General features: G+C 42.0%; 3 protein-coding genes across 3 annotated transcripts; all 3 read right to left on the reverse strand.

Moving 5' to 3' along the window:
* Positions 1 to 1,109: 1,109 nt before the first annotated feature.
* Positions 1,110 to 8,248, reverse strand: LOC135643350 (plastidial pyruvate kinase 2-like). The gene is made up of 12 exons (XM_065160184.1): positions 7,770 to 8,248; positions 7,113 to 7,400; positions 6,582 to 6,747; positions 5,664 to 5,798; positions 5,441 to 5,551; positions 5,258 to 5,346; positions 3,779 to 3,841; positions 2,748 to 2,923; positions 2,239 to 2,341; positions 1,861 to 2,009; positions 1,610 to 1,718; positions 1,110 to 1,477 (listed from the first exon to the last, which is right to left on the reverse strand). Exons 1-12 carry the CDS (start codon positions 8,019 to 8,021, stop codon positions 1,370 to 1,372), a joined length of 1,749 nt encoding a protein of 582 aa, XP_065016256.1. The 5' UTR covers positions 8,022 to 8,248; the 3' UTR covers positions 1,110 to 1,369.
* A 1,829-nt stretch (positions 8,249 to 10,077) lies between these two features.
* LOC135643825 (probable protein ABIL1) lies at positions 10,078 to 13,257 on the reverse strand. Its single transcript, XM_065161190.1, has 9 exons — positions 12,955 to 13,257; positions 12,398 to 12,480; positions 11,569 to 11,719; positions 11,396 to 11,495; positions 11,210 to 11,302; positions 11,034 to 11,112; positions 10,891 to 10,943; positions 10,714 to 10,808; positions 10,078 to 10,410 (listed from the first exon to the last, which is right to left on the reverse strand). Exons 1-9 carry the CDS (start codon positions 13,039 to 13,041, stop codon positions 10,255 to 10,257), a joined length of 897 nt encoding a protein of 298 aa, XP_065017262.1. The 5' UTR covers positions 13,042 to 13,257; the 3' UTR covers positions 10,078 to 10,254.
* A 251-nt stretch (positions 13,258 to 13,508) lies between these two features.
* Positions 13,509 to 15,864, reverse strand: LOC103993016 (protein TOO MANY MOUTHS). The gene has a single exon (XM_018828912.2). It carries the CDS (start codon positions 15,441 to 15,443, stop codon positions 13,968 to 13,970), a length of 1,476 nt encoding a protein of 491 aa, XP_018684457.2. The 5' UTR covers positions 15,444 to 15,864; the 3' UTR covers positions 13,509 to 13,967.
* Positions 15,865 to 21,586: the final 5,722 nt, after the last annotated feature.

The raw sequence follows: 21,586 nt of genomic DNA on the forward strand, positions 1-21,586 counted from the left end.
ATATTTTTTATTTTTATAAAATCTCGATCATTTGTCTCTAACAAATGTTGTTCTCGTCATGATATCACCCATGTGTCTTTCATTGTTCTTGTGCCTTCGTCACCATCTATGCATATAGTGATAAAGAAAAAGAAGAGAAGAGACGAGAATGGTAACCAAAAAAAGTAATGGAAGAAATAGAGGATGTGAAGTGAGCAATAGAGGAAGAGAGGAGGCGAGAATGATAACAAAAAGAAATGTTCAAAGAAAAAGGGGATGTGAAGCGAGAGCAATAAAGAAAGAGGAGAGAAGATACGAGTGACGAGAGATGAAAGCGACAATCGATAGAACAAAAGCGAAGGGCAATGTCATATATGAGAATAAATGAAAATTGAATGCTAACTGAGAATTCATGAAAATAAGGGTTTGTTTTTAAAAAAATAAAAATCTTTACCCTATATTGTTTCCTCTGAACTCAGCTGTTTAAAGAAACAGTTAGAATTCTTTACCCAAATGAAAAGAAGATTCAAGTTTAAGGGCAGTTTGCACGATCATATTAGTCACCAGCAGATTTTTGGAACGCATATACATTCTCAAAGACAAATAAATTTATGGATTAGAAAACAGAATCATTAGTTTACATTTAGGCCACACCAGTCAAGCAGTCAAAGAGAAACTATTTCTTGTCCCCCTTGAAAGCTAGCTGCACAAAGCCGTGTTCTTCATGTAGCCATTCTCGATTGCTTCCATCACCTCAAAGACTTTAGCCAACATCCAATAATATATAATCTTTATTTTTATACATTATCAATTCAATTCAAACTACCTAAACTTCATGATAAAATGGTATATATTAAGAGAGGATTAATCCCAAAAATACATGATTTTGGGAGAGTACTGATGTCAATGTTTGTGTTACAAGATAAAAACATCACAGTGATCTATAGCCAGATTACATGAAAAATGATGTTCTGATGACCATATGGTGTCTTAGAACATCCATTGCTCTTCGAATACACCATAAGAACCAATGACAACTTCTTAGAATAAACATATAATGCTCTGTATTTTCTTGCTGTCACACTTGCAGAGTCGAAGCATGCCACACTATTTAATTATTAATAGAGTAATAAGAGCACAAGCATCAATCTCCTTTTTCTAAGCGTCAAAACTATAAATTATTCTGCTTGAACATGAAAGAATATATCGAACTGAAGCAAGCTTAAGAGAACAATTCAACACCGCAATCAAAAGAAACCAAGAAACGGGAATTACAACCGAAAGCTTGATACTAGTTCTACCACAAAGTAACATCCAGCTAGAGCTTGGTGTTGTTTCGTCAGACAATGCAGCATAGAATTGGTGACTTCAACAACAGATGTCCCGATGCTTAAACCTTTCTAACCTGGATGTTGTGTGTGGACTGCGACCGCCAAATGGGTTGCCGCCCACTCTGAACCAGAGCTATCTGCTCTCCTTCCTTGACCATGCCTAGTTCCTGAATCATGAAAGGCCATATGTTAATCCAAGAATGAAGTTAATTTTGCACAAATAAATCAAGGATTTTTTCGATACAACAGTTCGTGGACAAATAGAAGAAAACAGATGAGAAAAAGCCAGGTGGAGTTACCTGCAGGTAAGACAAGGCATCGGCAAATGTCCTTTCAGCATCATCTGAAAATTTCATATATATTGGACACACACCCTGGTATAAAGCCAACCTTTGCCTCACTCTTTCCCTGCACAACCACCCATCATCATCTTTAGATTTGAAACCTTATCAACAGATTCAAGACAACATGATGCATCATGCTGCATTATACAATTACAGTAGAATCAACAAAAAACGACTCGAAAGATAAAGAGGAACAGGCAACGTACTCATCGGTGAATGCAAATATCGTGCCAGCAGGCCTATAATGGCTAAGTAGGATAGCCATAAATCCACTTCTGGTGAAGACTACAATCGACGTGCCAAGGGTATTCGACATCATTGTTGCATGATACGCAAACATTTCACTCATATGAGTCTACAAAATTGAAAACACAAAGTTGTTTAATGAGAAAAGGGGATTCTATAAGCATAAGAGAATATGTAGAAATCTAGTATATATGCCAGCAAAATTTCTAAATGGCAGGAAAGAATCCATGAAGTCCCAACACCAACAATATGAGCCAATGGCTTCTTGTAGTTACCTTATTTGAGCAAAATTGGAATGACATTATTACGATATGTAATGACTATATTACACTTTTTACCTTGAATGCCTGACCAAGATTAGCTGGCCTTTCTCCTCCATTCATAGTTGCTTCAGTCCTCAGAGCTACAGAGTGCATGACTTTAACAGCTTTAAGTGGGTATCTGCATGAAAACCAACGAGGTTGCTATTAATTAGCCAATTTAGGCACAAACTAATTTGTGTATAATCTAATATCTAAACCCTTGAAAGGTTCATCAGTTAGATGTGGCATTATTACATGTGAACACAAATAATCCAGTTTTGTATCTTGGCAGACATTGTACATTTAACCAATATAAAGGAAAAGTACCCTGACAGATTTTTTCCAGGGTAATTTAATTCAGATAGGTAACTAACTCAAAGAAAACAAAAGGCAACAAACAGTAGAACAAAAAAAAAGAAACTGACACTGCAAGCTTCCAATAATGCATCAGAACCCTCATGAACTGAATCACATGCCTAAAGTTGAAGAATATAGTGCAAAGAAAAACAGAGAAGGGGAGAGAGAAAGGAAAAGGGAGTTCATACTTCCCATGAGCAGTTTCCCCAGAGAGCATTATTGCATCAGAACCCTCACGAACTGCAATGGCAATGTCTGAGACCTCTGCACGGGTTGGTGTCGGATGAACAATCATGCTTTCCAGCATGTTCGTTGCTACAATAACAGCTTTTCCCATGCTCCTGCATATTCTAATAATTTCCTCCTGCACAATTAAGAAATCAATAACACACAACAATTATCAAACACGAGATATATAATATCAAGTATTAAAGCACAAAATAATTATCTATTGCATATGAGATGGCTTTATATTATAAGAAATATCCATTCAACGGAAAACAAGAGTAAGATATAAATTAAACAACAGCTATTATAGCAAGTAGAAAGGACATATATAAAGAATGACAAAGGAACTAGCAGTTCAACACAATGAATGTCAAAGCTCCAACCAGGAACACTAACATTGATGAATAACAACATACAAAGGGTAGCCCAGTAAACAAAGCTCCTCCGTACTGGGGTATGGAAAGCCCTTCCAAAATAATGTCGGTGGAACATGAAATGTATAACATCAAGTAGTTAAACACATAATTATCAATTGTCTATGAGATGGCTCAAAAGTATATGTAAAAAACTGTTCATTCAAAAGGAAAAAGGGTATGATCTAAATTTGACTTAACTTATTAAGGCAAATGACCAAAATATATAAAAAAATGACAAAGGAACAGAACTCTTTGACCCAGAATGACTGAGAAAGCTGCAATCAGGAACACAATAATGTCAATGAATAGCAACATACATGCCAGTAAACAAAGTTCCTGCACTGGGGTATGTAAAGGCAAGATCAATGCAGCCTTACCCCCATATCCACAGGGCTCACACTGGATCAACCCATGGCACTCAATAGTAATTAAGTGCCACAGCCTGTCCCCGTGTGATTGACAAGTTACTGTGCTTGATGAGAAAAAATACCCTTAGGCATCAGAGCTTCAGACAATATAAAACTTAAACAAGCAATTTTCATTGTGGATGTTGATTGTCAATGAATGGCAGATACCTGCAGCAGTGGAACCTCCTCAATAGGGAGTTCAGCTCCAAGGTCACCTCTAGCTACCATAGCCTACAATGAACACAGAAGAAATTAGAGAATAAGATCAAGGTCACTAGCAAATAGGAAAAGCCAACCGAAAATACCGTGTCAAAAGAAAAGCAATATCTAAAGGGGATTGAGTCAAATCAGCATCGAGCAAATGTTAAGAGGTCAGCTAAACGAAACTCGTAAGCATCTTTGAAATAAAACAAGTTTGGCCCATCAAACACACAAACATTTTTCTATGCAGACATGCTGATATAAAGCATTGTATTTATGAAGTCTGATCAAGGTAAACATCAACTACTTTCTAAGAAGCACAGACACAGACAAAGGACATGGCATTTTTAAAAAACATAGTATATATATATATATATATAATTTTATTTACATGAGTTTTACATATTACTCAAATTATTATATTGTACAATTATTCAAATTATTATAGCAATTTAATCAGGGATTCAGAAGCAGTAAAAAAACTCAAATTAAAAAACTAAAAAATGAAATAGGTTAATAATATGTTAACAGTTTAATCAGATGCAATAAAAAAACCCAGATTAATAAAACAAAAATAATAAATAATAATAATATGTTAATAATGTTTTTAGCAGTAAAAAAAAGCTAAACATGCCTATAATATGTTAATAATACCTTTGGCTTGGGAGGCCACATGAATGAGGAAGAATCTTTGTAGAGGCATGACGGCAATGCACGGCTCCACCTCTCTACAGATGGGCGCTTGAGGCGAATGGTCTGTCGGTAGCACATGACTCCACTCTACAGAGGGGTGCTCGAGGTGGATGGTCTAATAGCAACGCGCAACTCCACCTCTGCGTAGGGGCGCTTGGGGCGAATGGTCCCGCACGACTCTACAGAGGGGTGCTCAGGGCGGACGGTCCGACAGTGCACGACGACAACGAAGGGAAGCCAAGCCATTGAGGAAGAAGGGAAGCCCGTGATGTGCTAGGGTTCAATTGGGACAATTGGTATTTAATGCCAAAATCCTCCCTGAATCCGTGAGGAAGAAGGATTTCGAAGGTTCCCAATGCTTCCGCACGCAACCACTAAGTCGGATTCCAAAGGCTCACCAATACCTCCATACACGACCATCCATCGAGTCCAACACGGGAGCGATGCATCCAACAAATTAAAAAAATAAAAAAAGACATGTCAGAGACGAATCCGTATCTGACATGTGTCAGAGAAGAATCCATGTCCAACACATGTCGAACACGAGTGTCACCCAAATCACCGTGTTCATGCTTCCCAAACTAGCTTTCACTATGTGACATACCCATAGCACTGAATATATAAGTTAAGCTTGATGAATGATGATGCACTATATTACATGTCATACGGTACAAGAGTTCTTATCATTAGAATTTACTAAACACTTCTGAGCTTACCAGTATTATGTTGAATGTATGACATTAAGATGCTTACCCCATCAGATGCAGCGATTATGGAATGCAGATTCGGAATTGAATCTGCACTTTCAATTTTGACAGTTACATGTATATCTGCATTGCAACCTGACAAAATTAATTTGAATATTAGTGTCAACATTTTTTATTTTATGAGGCACTTCAAAAAAATATTTAACCAAAACCAGGATTGAACATCTACTTTTCAGGTAATCCTTCAATTCATGGACAACTTTTGCATCTTTAACGAAGGAAACTGCATAAAAGTCCACTTTGTTCTCAACTCCAAATTTTATATCATCCCAATCTTTCTCTGTAAAGGGATACAAGAATGTTTATTACACCAAAAATGCAAAAATCAAATATTTATGAGACAAAAAGGCCAACTTACAAGCATAAGACCAAACATAAAATTCCTAACTCACCTGTGATGGATGGCAAGGTTGCACTCTTTCCTCTGACATTCAGATGCCTCCTGGACTTGAGTTCACCTCCATCAACGACTTCACATTTGACAGAATCCTCAGTTTTCGACTTAACCACTAGGGACATCATTCCACCTGAAAATTAAACATAGATCATCTCATTGGTTGTCCAATGTAAGACAGACTATTAAGGTTTTTCCTGTGTTTTCACCAGTCATTATTCGAAACATTATCTTTTTGTTTTCTTTGTTTCTCCATGGAATTAGACACAGGTTTGGAGAAAGGAAATCAGCCAAAAGATGGAAAAGATGGAGAGGAATTTGCTTCCAAATAATTATAGCTGCAGAATATGATGGCATAAAAAATATGATGGCACAAAACAAATCAGCTATTACCAAATGCAGCAGTCATAGTCACAAATCTTTTATCACAACTCGTGTTGATTATGCAATGCTACAAAATAGGAGGAACATCAGAGTACCTGAAATAGTGACAGATCTTTCATTCACAGCTCATGTTAAAGCTCTACATATTTTTCTATAAAAAATCTTTACTCCGTTACTTATTCTACATTCATGCCAGCTTTTCTAAATATCTTCTAAATCTTTCATCTCTTCAAAGTCTTAAACGTTGATCTCAAGCTCTGTTGCTTATGCTTAATTCATGTCAGCTTTTCTTATATGCTTGCCAACAGTACAGAACTGGCTAAAAGTTAACTCCTATTTATATTTTGAAATACTTCATTAGTGATGTAAAGGAGATATGATATAAGTTGCAAAAAGTAGAGAGATGTGGAATAAAATTTATCAAAAAAATCATCTATTGGACAGTGTCAACTATCAGAGGCTGTGAAAATAAATGTCATGTATCTACATCTCCAAAGAGAATTTGCATAAGGATTGGGCACTTTTTACATACCATCCACAAGAAGCATGTCGCCAACTTCTACATCATTGACAAAGTCATCATAGTTTACGCTAACACATGTCTCTGAGCCAACTCCTCTTTTTATTGTAAAAGTGAACTCTTGACCACTTGATAAGGTAATTGGCTGTGGTAAGTCACCACTCCTAACCTCAGGGCCCTGAGACAGAATATGCAGAGGTAAGAAAATGATACTAATTTACCAGGGTGAGTAAGATATATGTATGATGAAGGAATTAATGAATATTTCCATTAATACGTACAGGAGAAAGATTGGTAACCATGGTGTAATACATCCGAGTTAAGATCAAGCAATTGTCCAGTATATTGATCACGGATTATATAGACTTAAAAGACACAAAGTTGTCTGTGCTTGTATTATACAACAGAAAGGTAAAAAAAAAAAACACGTATGCACTGCAGCACTTTAGTGACTTTGAAATTGCTCGCTTCTGTAAGCTTTAAAATGCCATCCTCAAAATCCAAAAAGCTAGATGAATGAAATAGCAGTCAGAAGAAACCTGCCTTGGTGTCAAGCATAATTGCAAGTACGTTGTCCTTGTTTTGCTCATTGTACTCTTTCACGAGATCGATAACTTTCTGATGAGATGCATGGTCTCCATGAGACATGTTCATCCGAGCGACATTCATGCCAGCCTCAGCTAACTTCCATATCATCTCCCTAGTGTTAGTTGATGGGCCGATGGTGCAGACTATCTTCGTCTTCCTCATCACGTTTGGCTTAGGCCACAATCCATTTGGAACTTCTCCCACTTGCTGAATGCTCTTCAGATGCTGAAATTGCTCTTCTTCCTACAGCCAAAAATCTCCAATTCCTGAAAATCTTTTGAAAAATTATGAAAACGTGTAAAGCAGGAAGAGCTTACAAAACAAGTCGATTACTTTCAACCATTGTGCACGCAGATCTACCGAATATGTTCATTACCTAATTAAAACTAAGCTATGTAACACGAGTTTCTAAAAATTTCGCAGGTAAATGATGACCAAATTAAAGAAAACTTCAGCTACTACGCCCGCCATTCGATCCATTATAACGACAGAAAATGCAAGCATATTTTGCACTTTTCGAGTTAATTCGACAAGAAAAATACGAGACAAGCCCCAAATTTTGGACTTTTTAACTGAGACACTTCAAATCCAGAGAGAGACACTTCTGAAGACCTTTGATGAGTCATCCGGAGACGCAGCACGAACACCGGAGTCGGGGCGAGAAAGCGGGCTCGCCACAGCAACCACCGGGGAGCGGCAACAGCTGCCCATCCCCCTCCTCCTCTCCTTCTCCTGGTGGTGGAACCTTGCGGGGAGCAGCGAGGGCTTCAGCTCCTGCAGGTGGCTTCCCCGGGCCCCGGATCTGGAGCCCGGGTGAGAAAGGCATGAGCTTTGGATGGTTCGCGTCGCCACCACCTGCGCCATGTCTTCCACCTCCTAGACTATCACCGCGCTAGCACCGAGAGAGAGAGAGAGAGAGAGAGAGAGAGATCGAACTTCTACGGCAAGTGCCGAGCTCTTCTTGGTTGGCGAGATCGCCGCCAAAGCCCAGGAGGGGTTTTAAAAGCAAGATGTGGAGAGAGCACACTTAGGTTGTATCGGAGCGTTGAGCTGCCCTTCTCCCTCTTTCACCTCATCAAACAAGATGCTGTGTCTTGGTCGCATCGATGCGAGGCTGGACGGACGGCGTTTATTAGATCGCGGCCTACCTGCCACTTCCCTTGTCACGCGCGATCGCATGCGTTCGCATTAACAAGACGTAGCGTTGTGATTGTTTTTACGGAAATGCCCCCCGGCGGAGTGTTCGATGCGCCGGAGGAGAAAAAGATGGCTCTACGTGGATATCGTGGCATCCGTAGGTGATTAAAAAGAGCACAAAACACTTCCACCTGTTAAATTCGTACGCGATTGCCAACTGCTTTGTTATCGTAGATGGGACCCACGTCACAAGGCCGGGTAAATCTATCAACGGAAGAGCATGGTTAATAAATAAAAGTACTAATACCACAGAAATACGACTTACTCGTTTGCGTTACTCCCCTGTGAGTGGACTGAAATATGGTTCCCACATGAGATGCCGCATCGTGGGACCCAACAGGCAGAGCAAAATCCAGGTAGATGGAACGGGTACGGTGATCTCGGGTGGGATAAACATCGGAGGATTCCCAGCTAGCGGGGGGGCCTTCCGCACGAGCCGTTGGACGCGCCGTTCGGTCGATCAAATGCCGCTACATGGACGGCTGGATCGTGTGCCGTGTGAGACGGATGAACGGCCTACGTACCGAGTGTCGTTTCATCAGGATCATGGAATATTCCTTGATACTCTCCGGATTTAAATAGCTTGCAAAACTATATTGACTCGTTAACTTCCAAAACTATCTCTTCCGTTCCGTTTCGGAATCCAAATAACTACTTCAGTATTCAAATCCACCACTACCACCTGTGACCTGTCAAATCCGATTAATAAATATTTTGATTCAAGGATAAATTCTCAAAAAAAAAAATTATTTTTCTTCTAGGTAGCACTCCTTTTAATTTTATTTTCATATAATATCTCTTATTTATTTAAAAAATAATATTATCTTCGGCTTATACCTTGTTGTTCATCGCCTATACTCTACTGTCTCTATCCTATCGTGAGGGCTCATCATTTTGTCATCATCCTTATCGCCTTATCTTCGCTCATCACTTTTGTCGCACAAAGTTTTTCTTCCCTCATACTTCTTCGCATAAGCTACTGTTATTAAAAACGAGTAAGGGACACGAGGAATAATCAAGTAAGTAAAAACGAGTAAAGACGCAATCCATTAACACGAAAGTCACAAAAGTGATCGATAAGGGTAAAAGCATAAGAGACGAAGAAGTGATAATAGTGACAACGATTGACTGAGTGAAAGTCAAGAGTAATGTTATTTTTAAAAAAATAGAAGACGTTTTATGAGAATAAAAAAAAATATATACTTTACAACGAAAAGTGAAAAGTTATTTTTAAAAAAATTACCCATAACAGTTTATAAATGGCATTAGATCGGGGACTAATAATAAATTACTCAAACTTATCTTAGCCAATTCATAAACATAGCGAACGAAAATAGAACCAAAAAAATAGACCAGCTGTCTACCTCACTCATAAGACCATTAAAACACACCATTATAGTCCAAGTGGAGCCTACTTTGAAGCCGACCCGCGCGACATTGCCATCGAAGACGAACCCCACTTGACTCGACCCGGTAAAAGCGAGATGTTTATATAGGGTGAGTCAACGTTGGTTTTACGGACACATTTCAAACATGGAAAACATCAATGTCGACACGTCCTGCATCGACATTTTACTCAACATGACCAGTTTAACTCCTCGTGTTTTCATCACAATCCACGATTGAGATGGATTTGGCTGATTTGGTTAACAACGATCTGAGCAAGAGCTCATCTTTTTGATGAACCAAACACAGGCAACAGCCGAAGAAGTAACACGAATCCTCTCAAACACTGCTGAGGAAGCAGTCACGAAAAGATACCAATAGCAGATAGATACCATACGTCAAAGACAAACACGGAGCAATGGGTCGAGAGACATGGGGACTGATGATGCCCAGCTCCATAACATTCCACCGAGAGAGCCCAATGGGACGAGACAAGCGGGTGTCAGCGAAAGCATCAGGATACCACAAGTCTCTTGGGTTTCAAGGTCTTGTTCCTGGGAAAGAGTGCCGAAAGAATGCTCTTGTTGCGAGGAGGCTGGCAGATTTCACGCTGTCCAGAATCATTAGAGGACTCGAATCCTGCTACAGTTTTTGTGCCCTCCAATGGATCCTGCCAATGAACAACTCAAATGACAATGTAATCACATAAGATCAAGTAAAAGTTTCGCCAGAGGAATGGTACAAACATGTATGTGCACATAGCATGTAGTGATGATTATATTATCTTTTAGATGCATAATGCACTTTCTAAAATAGATTTTTTTTTTTTGTTAATGAAGAAATACCTATAGATATGTACAGCTTCTGCATGTTAGTCGTATTTTTTGAGTAAATGCAGTAGCAACAAGTTTCTTTGTGCATGCAGACTTGTATGGCTCCATGAAACTAGCGAATAGATGTTACTCTTATTTACCTTAACAGCAAATGTACGAGAAGCAACATTGATAGTTGGACGTCTCTTGGCAGCCTGAAGGTAACTTGATAGAGGCAGTGGGACGGTAGTCTCCTCTGCACCCGAGACTTACATGAATCAACAACTGAGCGCTAATATTCAAAGAAAGAACACTAAGGGCATTGGGATGCAAAATACCAAGAACACGGCAAGAATCAGCAGTCATTTCGAAAGCTTTAGAATCATCAACCCTGAAAGAAGAGAAAAACATAAACTTTTGAGTCACAGTGAAAGACCAAATCATTATGAATAGTAGTTGAGGGAATGATGTAGAAGCTTGCCGGAATGCTGTACGAGGTGGATCTCTGTTTGGTGAAGAGTTGCTCCCGGAGGCTAGGTGCCAAGATAAAGTTTTTGGAGCTGCAGATCATCGGAAAAAGAAGCATGGAATTCAGAATCGACATAGTTTAAGACCAAGCTGCATTGGAAATATGAACATAATGCAAAAAGAACACACCCCAAGTATGAGGAAGAGGTTTTGCTTCAACATGACTCGGATTGATATGGTTTTGTAGCTTCGAACTGCTCTCCACACTTGTGCCGACAAATTCTAGATAGAATGGTATCAAACCAAAACAATTAACACGCCACCTCATTCCTTGTCCTGCAAATGAAGAGAGAATCACTTTCTAATTGTTCTTACTTGGTAGAGTGTAATGTTTGAGATGCCTTGGGGTTGCTGCAAACAGTTGGTGCTGCCTAAGACACTCCTCACCAGTGAAAGCTTGACAAGCGAGAATTTGCTGAAAATGAGAAAGAAACATGAGGTCAATTCTAAGAATTCCAAAATGGTGCTCTATTTCACAAAACATTAACCTGACAGAGACATGAAATCTTTTGCTCTACGGTTGCCATGTCTGATGATTGCTGCTCAAAATGGTCTGTTAATTTGTAAGCAACAGTACCAAGATGATCAACAACATTGACAAGGGCTCGGACACCATACTCTTTCAGATTATCCACCACCCTGAAAGGAAGATGTGGTTACATTTTCCAACTGAAGCAAATAGCCATTCTGGATTTGATTGCTTAAAAATTTTGAGTTTGGGATTTCACAAAACAAGATGATCCATACATATGAACTTGCGGCTTCACAAATCTCAACGAGTGAATGATTGTAGCTATCATTAGACTAGAAATAAAGCAGCTCAACCAACAACAATAATAAACTAGCTATCATTGCACTGAGAAGCACACTCAACCAACAACAACAAATAATAAAATCGTAAGTCTCAACTATTTGGGACCATGGATCATATTTGGTTCTTTATTTTCACCCAAGCTTACGAAAAAGAGGACCTTATTGTCAACAAGATCTCGTAAATGTTTTGTTGTTGTCAACAAGATCTCGTGAATGTCAACAAAATCGTACTATGAGGCTAAATAAAATCACGGTTTCTCAAATTAATGTGACCATCAGTGATCAAATTGTAGGATGCATTCCAGTCCATGATCTGATTATTCACATATATTCTGCAGCTTTTTCATAACCAAAAGAACCATATGCACAAGAAAATTTCAGCATGCCTTTCGGGGTCTGCACACACATGTTATTCGGATATTGAAAAATGGACTTTTCAAGAAGAAAGCAGAGGAAGGACCAGAACCAGCGATTCCTAAGAACACATAGGAGGATAGATCTTACATCTGTTTCTGCTCACTGCGAAGGTAAGATTTTTCGCAGTACTCGGCAGCAGAGTAAAGCTGAGGTCTCAGATTCTTGAGCTCCTAAACATCATTAGCACACATAACTATCAGTTCAAAATTTGGCGACAAGCATTACAGACGACAGATTGGTACAAATATTTCCATGAACAAAAGCGATGCTTCTGAAATAATACGGAATCCAGAATAGAAAAGCTTATCGTTCGATTCAAAGAACACAAATCGTTTAAGAAGTGGAAGTAGAAGGAAACAGAGACCATTAACTCGGAGATCGATGCGGATCAGACTCAGAAAAGTACCAGAAAAATCGGGTCCGCCAACAAACGTAAGTATCTGAAATCAAGAACCCGCAGTAAGTACGAATCAAAGGACCCAATCTCGATATTTGAAGCTACCAGAATAAGAAACCCTAAGTACGAATAAAAAACAAACAACAAGAAAGAAGCGATCGCACAGAAAGGCAGTCCATCAGATCCGGAGGCGCGGAAGCAACAAAGGAAAGGAAGGATCCGGATTAAGAGGAGGAGCCGGGCTCACCTGCAAGGCCTGGACGAAGCCCTTGCTCCTCTCGAGGGAGACCTCGTCGAAGGTCATGGCACCGAACTCCGGCCTCCCTTGCTGCATTCTTCTTCCTATATCTTACACGCACTCTGCCACCGAATCACACGCCTCCACCACCGCCGCCGCGTTGCGAGGACAAAGAGAAAGAAGTGGAGGAGGAAGAGGAGTTAAGATTAGATTTAGTTTCCTTCGCTTTTCCGCGTCGTCTCTTTCTTCTTCCTCTTCTTCCACTAATAGCGATGAAGAAGAGAGAGGGTGTGAGGACGAAGCAATACCGGGAAACGGCGTGCTGTATTTTTGCTTTATTTCGAAAAATAAAATGATGATGGCAATAATAGACGGTGCTGATGTCGTTAATAATAGGATGATGGATTGATGATGAGGCGGACCAAATGTCTCACTTCCGCGTCTCGATAAGTCGGGTTAGATTTATTATTGGTTGGAGTATTTGGCACTCCATTTACTTTGTTTGACTTGAGTGCTCTCCGTGGTGGCAAAGTACCAAATCAATCGCTGGGCGTGTGGTGGCGGCAAGACGACGGCAAGCACATTGATAGTGGTGCTAAGCCACCAGATTTGGCTCCTGACTCGACAGCATTGTGAGTGACGGAAGCCACGGAACCATATAGTTCTTCCTTCGCAATCGAAGAATCATATGCTCCTATGGAGAAAGTACAGTTTTCTTCTTCCTCTGAAGGAAACAGAGACCAGCCGTGTGTTCCTGCAGAGGAGGGTTAATCGATGGGTGAGCAGAAGAGAGAGCTCTGGCCAGCTTGTCGACGCAGGGGTAGAACAAGCCGCTGTGCTGTCGCAGTCCCCCCACGGAGCTAACCCTTCTCGTTGGCTTCAGAATCTTGGCTTGAAAGAGAATCCAACTGCGTGCAGCCCCCACCGCGTTCCTTTGACTGGGAAATTTACAGCGGTTGGTTGATTCCTCGCCGCAAGCGAAGACGCAGTCTTTGCGTGCAGGACTTTTGCCACAGCGACGGCTACAAGAACACAAGAAGAGAGACGAGCAGCGGTGCGATCAGATCGACAAGCTCTTCTTGGGAGAGGTGGAGTTTACGGGCCGCGCCGGAAGAGCTTAAACTGGAGGGCCGGCCATGACCGCCGTCCCTCGACGTGGACGACAAGTAATGCTTCGTCGTATGACTCCTCGCACTCGCAGCATCTTTGCTCTCCGTCTCGCAGTAACTGATGCCCGACATCGACTCGATCCCCTCGTATCTTCCATATCTCATGTCGTAACACAGTCCCGAGTTGTTGTAGAGCCTCAGCTTCTTCCCCATCTTCCACAGCATCTCCCTGCCGATGGGGATGGGCCCCATGAGCTGGTTGTCGTTCACCCTCAACTCGGTCAGCTTCTGTAGCTTCTGAAAGCTTTTAGGTATGGAACCGTTCAGCTTGTTCCCGTCGAGATGAAGTACCCGAAGGCTTCCCAGTTCTCCGATGGACTCGGGTATGGATCCTTGTAGCCCCATGTTGGATAGAATGAGTGTGTTCAACGCTGCGAGCCCTGCAAATGCGTCCTTGGGAATCATCGCTGAGCTCATCGGATTGCCTGTGAGGATCAACGCTGTTAGCGACCTCAACCCACCGAGAGAGCGTGGGAGAGGGCCGGCGAGGCGATTGTGACTCAGATCGAGTAAAACCAGGTTCTGTAGGTCGCAGAGAGAGTCTGGAATCGAACCAGAGAAGCGATTTCGACTCAGGTCCATCTTGACGAGGGAATCCCACCGCCCGAAAGAAGTTGGAATCCGGCCATGGAGGAGGTTACGGCTGAGATCCATGACGGTCAAGGAGGGAAGGTTGAGCTCAGGAACTGGGCCGTAGAGCTGGTTGTGACTCAAATCCAGTAACTGGAGATTCCTCAGGAGTTGAAGCGACGGGGGAACAGAAGAGCTGAGATGGTTCCCGTGGAGATCGAGCACCCGAAGGGAAGTGAGGTTGCCGAGCTCGGCCGGGATGGGGCCCGTGTGGGCGTTCTCGCGGAGGACGAGGGAGCGGAGGGTGGGGCCGAGGCGGCCGAGGAAGGCGGGGACGGGCTGAGGGCTGCCGGTGAAGCAGCGGTAGAAGAAGAGGGAGCGGAGGTGCGGGAGGGCGAGGAGGGCGGGGGAGAGGGAGGACCGGGCGGGGTCGCAGGTGGGGAAGGCGGTGTCGTCGGAGAGGGCGCCGAAGGAGAGGGAGACGACGTGGTAGACGTCGTTGGTGTCGGGCATGCACTCGATGCCGTGCCAGCGGCCGCGGCACACGTCGGGGATGGACGTGGCCCAGCCGTTGCCCGTCGCCTCCATGATCTCGTACACCGCCCGCTGCTCGGCCGGGTCGGTCCTGGCGCTGTCGGAGAATCCCGTCTGCGGCGCGTCGACGAGGGCCGACGAGTCCGGCATCACGACGGTGAATTCGGACGAGGAGGGCGGGAGAGGCGCCATCAGAAGAAGAAGAAGAAGCACGATGGGAGCCATGGTTGAACGGTGTATGGAAGGGAAGGGACATGCGAACGTCGTGGATATATACGATTTGGGCTGGCAGGGGAGTTGGGCCACGTAAGCCTGGGAATTTAGTGCGGTCACGAGGAGGGGAAGGGTGACGAGTTAATGAAGTGCGGATTCGGGAGCATTGAATAGGTTTCACGGGAATGTCGACAAAGCATTACTACGACTCGTCAGCAGCAATTGATGATATATGATGTGGCGTTGTGGGGCCTACTCATCACTGTTCCTCTCTGGACAATTCATCGCATTGTGAACAGTGCAACTTGCAGCTGTAAGTGAGCGCCCACTACAAGTGTTGATGCAGCAGAGCATCTGAAAGTTGTGGTGACTGCAAAGAAGAAGAAATTGCCAAAACACACAGCCTTTAGACCTGAAACATTGGTGTCGATGCTTTTGCTGCTTGAACAGCGCGATCACAGTCACCTCTCTGCTTTATGTTGCTTGGTGAGTGCTATCAATTATCAGGGAGGGTCTTGCATCTGTTGTTGACGTGGTTTCTGTTCGGGTCCGAATGACTTGGTGAGACCTGAAACTTTATGCCGTGATCTCGGGACCAACACGGTTTGGTTCGGGTCCGAATGAACGGGGACCTCGTACGGCGTTTCTTGAGACCGCTGAGGTGGTCGATTACGGTGGTCCGGTCGGGACGTTGCGTCGGGAGGGAAGCTTTTCCGCAGCGCCGGGAAGAAGTAACCCCGCCCTTGTACCTGCACACAGGTCGGGTCGGAAGCTCAGCCCAACCCCTCCGACGATCAAGTTAGTGATGGGAAGTGGTATGTTCTTCTGTCTGTTTTTTTTCTCCCCCCTCATCGTTTAGAACTCGAGGGTATTTATAGGGAAATTTAGTGTTACCTGATGTGCTTGCCCGCAGGAGCAGGATCGTACCTCTGATGGCGTCTGATATTGTCGTTGGCGTTACGTGAAGAACCGAACTGCCGCAGGGCATGGGCGTGCCTCGGTCGTCGTTCTCCTCTGCCTCGGCCAAGCATGTTGGGTCAGACAACATTGAAGTCGTTGTCTGAGAGCGGGTGACGTCAGCGCACATCGCGTCGGCATTATTGCCCTCTTTGGGCAGAGTGTCGTCCAAGCGTGGCTGACGTCGTGACGCGTCATATCGTCATTATTACCCTCATCAGTTTCAGCTTTCCCGTTTTCTTTATAATCACCATCATTACAATGATGAAGAATCACCTACGGATATGGATTTCATACAGTCACTGTCAAAAGCATCGGATGATGCTAGCAAGAATTAATATATGATATATATATAGCAGAGAGAAATCTAGTAATATCTGTGATTGTCGCATAACATGTATATAAAAAACTACAAGATCTATGTGACACTTGAAATTGTTGTCAATGATACATTATGTTGACTGTACGAAAAAAACAAAATATATCGGCATCTCAATATACAAGAGAAAAATTGCATTAACTGCCAAAACAATTTGTAATGTAATCGATGTAGGATCACGGTGATCATCGTCCCATCTTGCTTCGGTACTCTTACGTCAGAGATAAACTAGATAATTATAGTATCTTTAAAAAATTCATATGAAACATGTCATCGAAATGAGTTGTTGATATCCTTATTAGTTGAACGTGGTCCAGACCCGTATACGTAGGGTTATCTAAGGTGTCTTTGAGGTGAAAATGTCAAGCTCTAAAGATACAACTTACGTAAACACTAAGGTCGATAGAGGCTTTCCGATCTGGTTCCTTCGTCACTTAGGTTAATAACCGAAGGTATATGAGTATGAACGTGAATGATAAAAATGTGATTATCTTTTCATTGTGTTAAAGATAAATTTTTATATTTGGTTATAAAAATGATAAAATATTTTATGAAATATTCTACGAGAAGATATCCTCTAACAACCTGCCCTTGGCCTTTTATCCATGCGGGCAATAAGAGAATGACAACCTATAAACATTTGTCTTGAACCGTTGGTAATGTGGGCAGATGACCATATAGTAGTCTGCGTCTTCTCCTTCTACTCTGGACACCACATGATGAACTTGTATTGAATGACGATTTACCGACGATGTACTCCTTATTATTTGCGCCCCCACCCCCCAAGGCATGCTCTAGGGCTCTCGTAAGAGGGATCTAAAGTATAGCGTCTAGTTCATTTGACATGTCAAGCTTATGGCTTTTCAATCCATTGCCAACATGGTGGCATGTCTAATTCATTCGACACTTCTACTTCATTATGCATGAGCACTATTAGTGGTGAACTATCATTAACTTGTCTCTCATATCATCGAGGGATGTACCTTGGTCAGACGAGGTTGAGTATCATACTAAGGTGAGGGTCAGGTTTCCCAACCTCTCTGCTTCACATGCTATAGGCACATTTTGTCTTGTGTCTCCTGCCATAGCAGGTTTCTTCTGATGCAGATTAGGTTTTCTTGATTCATGTGCCTTAGGCATATTTTGTTTTGTGCTTCCCGCCATGGTGGATTTCGAGTGATATGGGTCAAGTTTTCCTACCTTACACGCCTCAAACACATTTTGTCTTATGCCTCATGCTATGGCAAATTTCTTCTAACGTGAGTCGGTTTTCCCAACTCATATGTCTTATGCATATTTTATCTTGTGTCTCCCACCATGATAGATTTCTTCTGATGTAGGTTGAGTTTTCTTAACTCATTTGTCTCGAGCATATTTTATCTTGTGTATCCTACTATTGTGGGATTCTTTTAACGTAGGTTGGGTTTTTCACATATCAATCATTTTTGCATTCTTTGAGGTAATCTTCATATATTGATTGGTTACTTTTGCATTCTCCGATGTGATCTTCGCACATCGATCATTTTTGCACTATTCGAGGTGGTCTTCCCATATCAGTCACTTTTACACTCTTATGAGATGCCCCTTCATCAATTAATATCCTTTTTAGATTTGACCCAAAAAAAGACATTTGTCTTCGATACGAGAGAAGAGAGATCAACCCCCTTCGTAAAAATCCCCTTTAACCATGAGGGTAAGACTCATTCCCCCATTTGAACCTCCATAGCCCTCCTTAGGAACCCTCTCTATATAGCCTTGATTCTTTTCTACTAGGTAGGTTAGTTCTTGGGTGCTTCATTCTCTTGGCACTTCAGCTCTATGACACCCGATATCCCATGCTTCTACCTCCATAGGTTAAGATGTCTTTCCTTTTTCACACAGGCTCCTCCCAATCTCATAGTCAGTGAATGATCAAGGAGGTTGATGCTCCATCCTTGGATAGCCTAAGAGTGGAGAAAGTTCTAAGTTCTTCCTCATTAGGGGAGTCAGCTCCTATGAACCCTAAGAATTTTTTAGACTTAAGAGTTCATGAAAAATATATACAATAAAGGCTTAGTAGTAAATACACAACTCCTGAACAACTTGCGGACCACGTACACTATCCCGGTCGAGTTTGATCTACAAACCCCTTAGCCCAATCATTGCCCATTTGACGCCATGTTCAGGTTTTTTTCCTTGTCTTTTGATTCTTTAAAGGCGGGACTTCATTTTTCCCTCCATATGATGATTGTGTCTTACCTCTAATGTTGGAGAATATCACTCTCATAGATAGTGCCCAACTTGTGGTGCTACTTAGTAGTGTTTATTAAGGAATGCTAGCGCATTGGTATTATCCTGATCTGCAAATCCTTTGTTGCATGCTTTTGGCTATACAAGGGAAAAGCAGCTACTACTTGCTTAGTCTTGCTTGGTCAACACACTTTAGAGATAACATACTTCCCTTATTATCGGATTGAGAGGTGGATCAAGTACTTCAATTGAAAGATATACTCCCTTCTTAACTTGAGGATAGATGAGGACTGACTGATTAACGTGGGTCTCAACTTGGCTCCTTAAGATATAACTTAAACACCATGTCTTCTCACTTCTTTTTTAACTTAAAAAAATTAACCCATGTAGTCTTGTGACTTTGATCTCTTGGAGGTATGGATCTTTGAGCATTGAAGAAAAAGAGAAATAGTTCCTCTACGGGCACGATGGTGGCCTCTTTGGCTCCTCTGGCTACTATTTGCAAGCCATTAATCAAGACATTAGGCCCAACTTGATTCAGTTATCCTTTTAGTACCATAAGTTAAAGAAGAAGATCATGAGGAAGGTACCCCACCCTTGGCGGGATAAGGAACTGGAGCAAAGGAGATTCTCAAGAATGAATCAAACGAAGTGCCTCTTGCCTCCAAGGTGTCGATGTTTTCAAAAGGCCCCCAAAGCTCAAAGGTCCTCCTTGGGAAAAAGAGGAGAGAGGCATATGTCAATGCTTGACCTATATAAGGGCAAGTCATTGCTCGTCGCAACATTGGAGATATCCAACCTGTCAAACCCAATTCCAGATGTAACGTTGCAGCCAAGATGGGAAGGTCTACAAGAGGGGCAAAATTATGGGGTGATGGCGGAGTTATGAAACAATACTACTGGAGGTCCTTATGCTCGGGGATGGCAAAGTAGATTTATCATTCCTCGATCAACATAGGCTGTCATAATAAAATACTAATAAGTTAAGTCATGGATGAGCCCTTCAATTCCTTGTTGCTCACCTCTTTATCTTTGATTTGTAGAATCACGTCATGACTCTTATTGACTGCATATGAAATGTCAGCTTTGTCATTCACCAGTAGTCCCTTAAGATTAACAATCTTCATGAGGAGATTGAAGGGCTAAAGAAGGAGAGGAGAGACCCAATGCTTATTATCAAGGCAAAGGCTTAGGGGGTTGAGGTAGTGAGACAGATATGGAAGGCATAGTGACATCTTATTGACCACATTGAATAGTTGAAAGTGGTTCAGAGCAACAATTAGAACATGGAGGATAAGCTATTGTGACTTAACCCAAGAGCTGGAATCAATAAGGATGTACAATTCGAAGCTTATTGAGCAAATTACCGTGGCCAATGAGCAGGCCATAAGTATGATTGAGTAGGTTCTAGGTTTGAAGGAGATGTTGGAGGTTGAGCAAAGCATGATATTGAGGTATCGAGAAGTGGCGATCATTGACTACAAGGCCTTTGTTAGGTTTAGGAGGCCAATCGATCTGGCGAGCGACTGACCCATACACTCCCTATACCATAAGTCGGTCTATCCAGGCTCCTGTAGTGCAATGCCAATCCGCATAGTCCTGTGTGCCAATCACCCGCCATCTCAACCTTTTTATATATCAAACGGGAGTCGAACTATCTTTCAAACTGACTCCATGACGACTGCCAACTAGCAACCTGTGACTGGTGTTAAAATATTCCTTATCATTTGCAATGGAACATGCGATGGGGACCTACAAAAGAAAGCACCACATAAATCACAGAGAAGATCACATGTTGATCGAGGTGGTTGCGTTGGATCAAAGGAATATGATGAGGTAGCGACATAACAAGGTGAGTAGATAGTAGTTAATGAGCTCGGCCATCGCCCCCACCAAGCCAAGCGTCATGGCCGAGACCACCTTATTCCTCCATGGGAAGAATTAGTCATTTTACCATCGAACTATTAGCTAATCGTACCCCCAACAGGTCTCATTCCAGGAGGAGGAGAACAATGTGATCTATCAAATTGTTCATATGCATTCTCAACTAGTTTGATCATATAGAAAAGGTTAACCGATCACGAATTAGGTTGTTTCTCGAATAATGTCAATAAGGTGTCGAATGTCCAATTAGGGGTTTCTGTGAGTAGGAATTACTTAAAATAGGAAAGAAGATTGACATCTTACAAAACCTAAACCTACCGATCTCAACTCAATGAACGAAGCAAATGGGATCTTTATCAAACCAATATTTTTGAGATAGATTATTAACAAAATCTTTTTTATCAGTAACAAAAAGAGGATTAGTACATTTACCGATAGTCGAGACATGGAGGATGACTTCTCTCATTCAAAGAGGTGATAGATCTCAGCCAAAATGACGTTGACATTGGCAGCAAACGGCTTAGAGGATTTCTTGTCATTCAAATCCGAAGACAAGGAGTCATCGTGGAGCGATGACGACGAATCCCTCCTCACGCTTTGCCATTGTCGAACTCCATGCTTTCAACCGCATTAGCATAGACGAACAACCTTTATTTAATCGTCGAGGAGTTGCATTAGACCCATAACTTTCTAAAGACAAAAATGG

This window comes from Musa acuminata, chromosome BXJ3-7 (genome assembly GCF_036884655.1).
Source record: "Musa acuminata AAA Group cultivar baxijiao chromosome BXJ3-7, Cavendish_Baxijiao_AAA, whole genome shotgun sequence".
In the NCBI taxonomy this organism is placed as follows: Eukaryota; Viridiplantae; Streptophyta; class Magnoliopsida; order Zingiberales; family Musaceae; genus Musa; species Musa acuminata.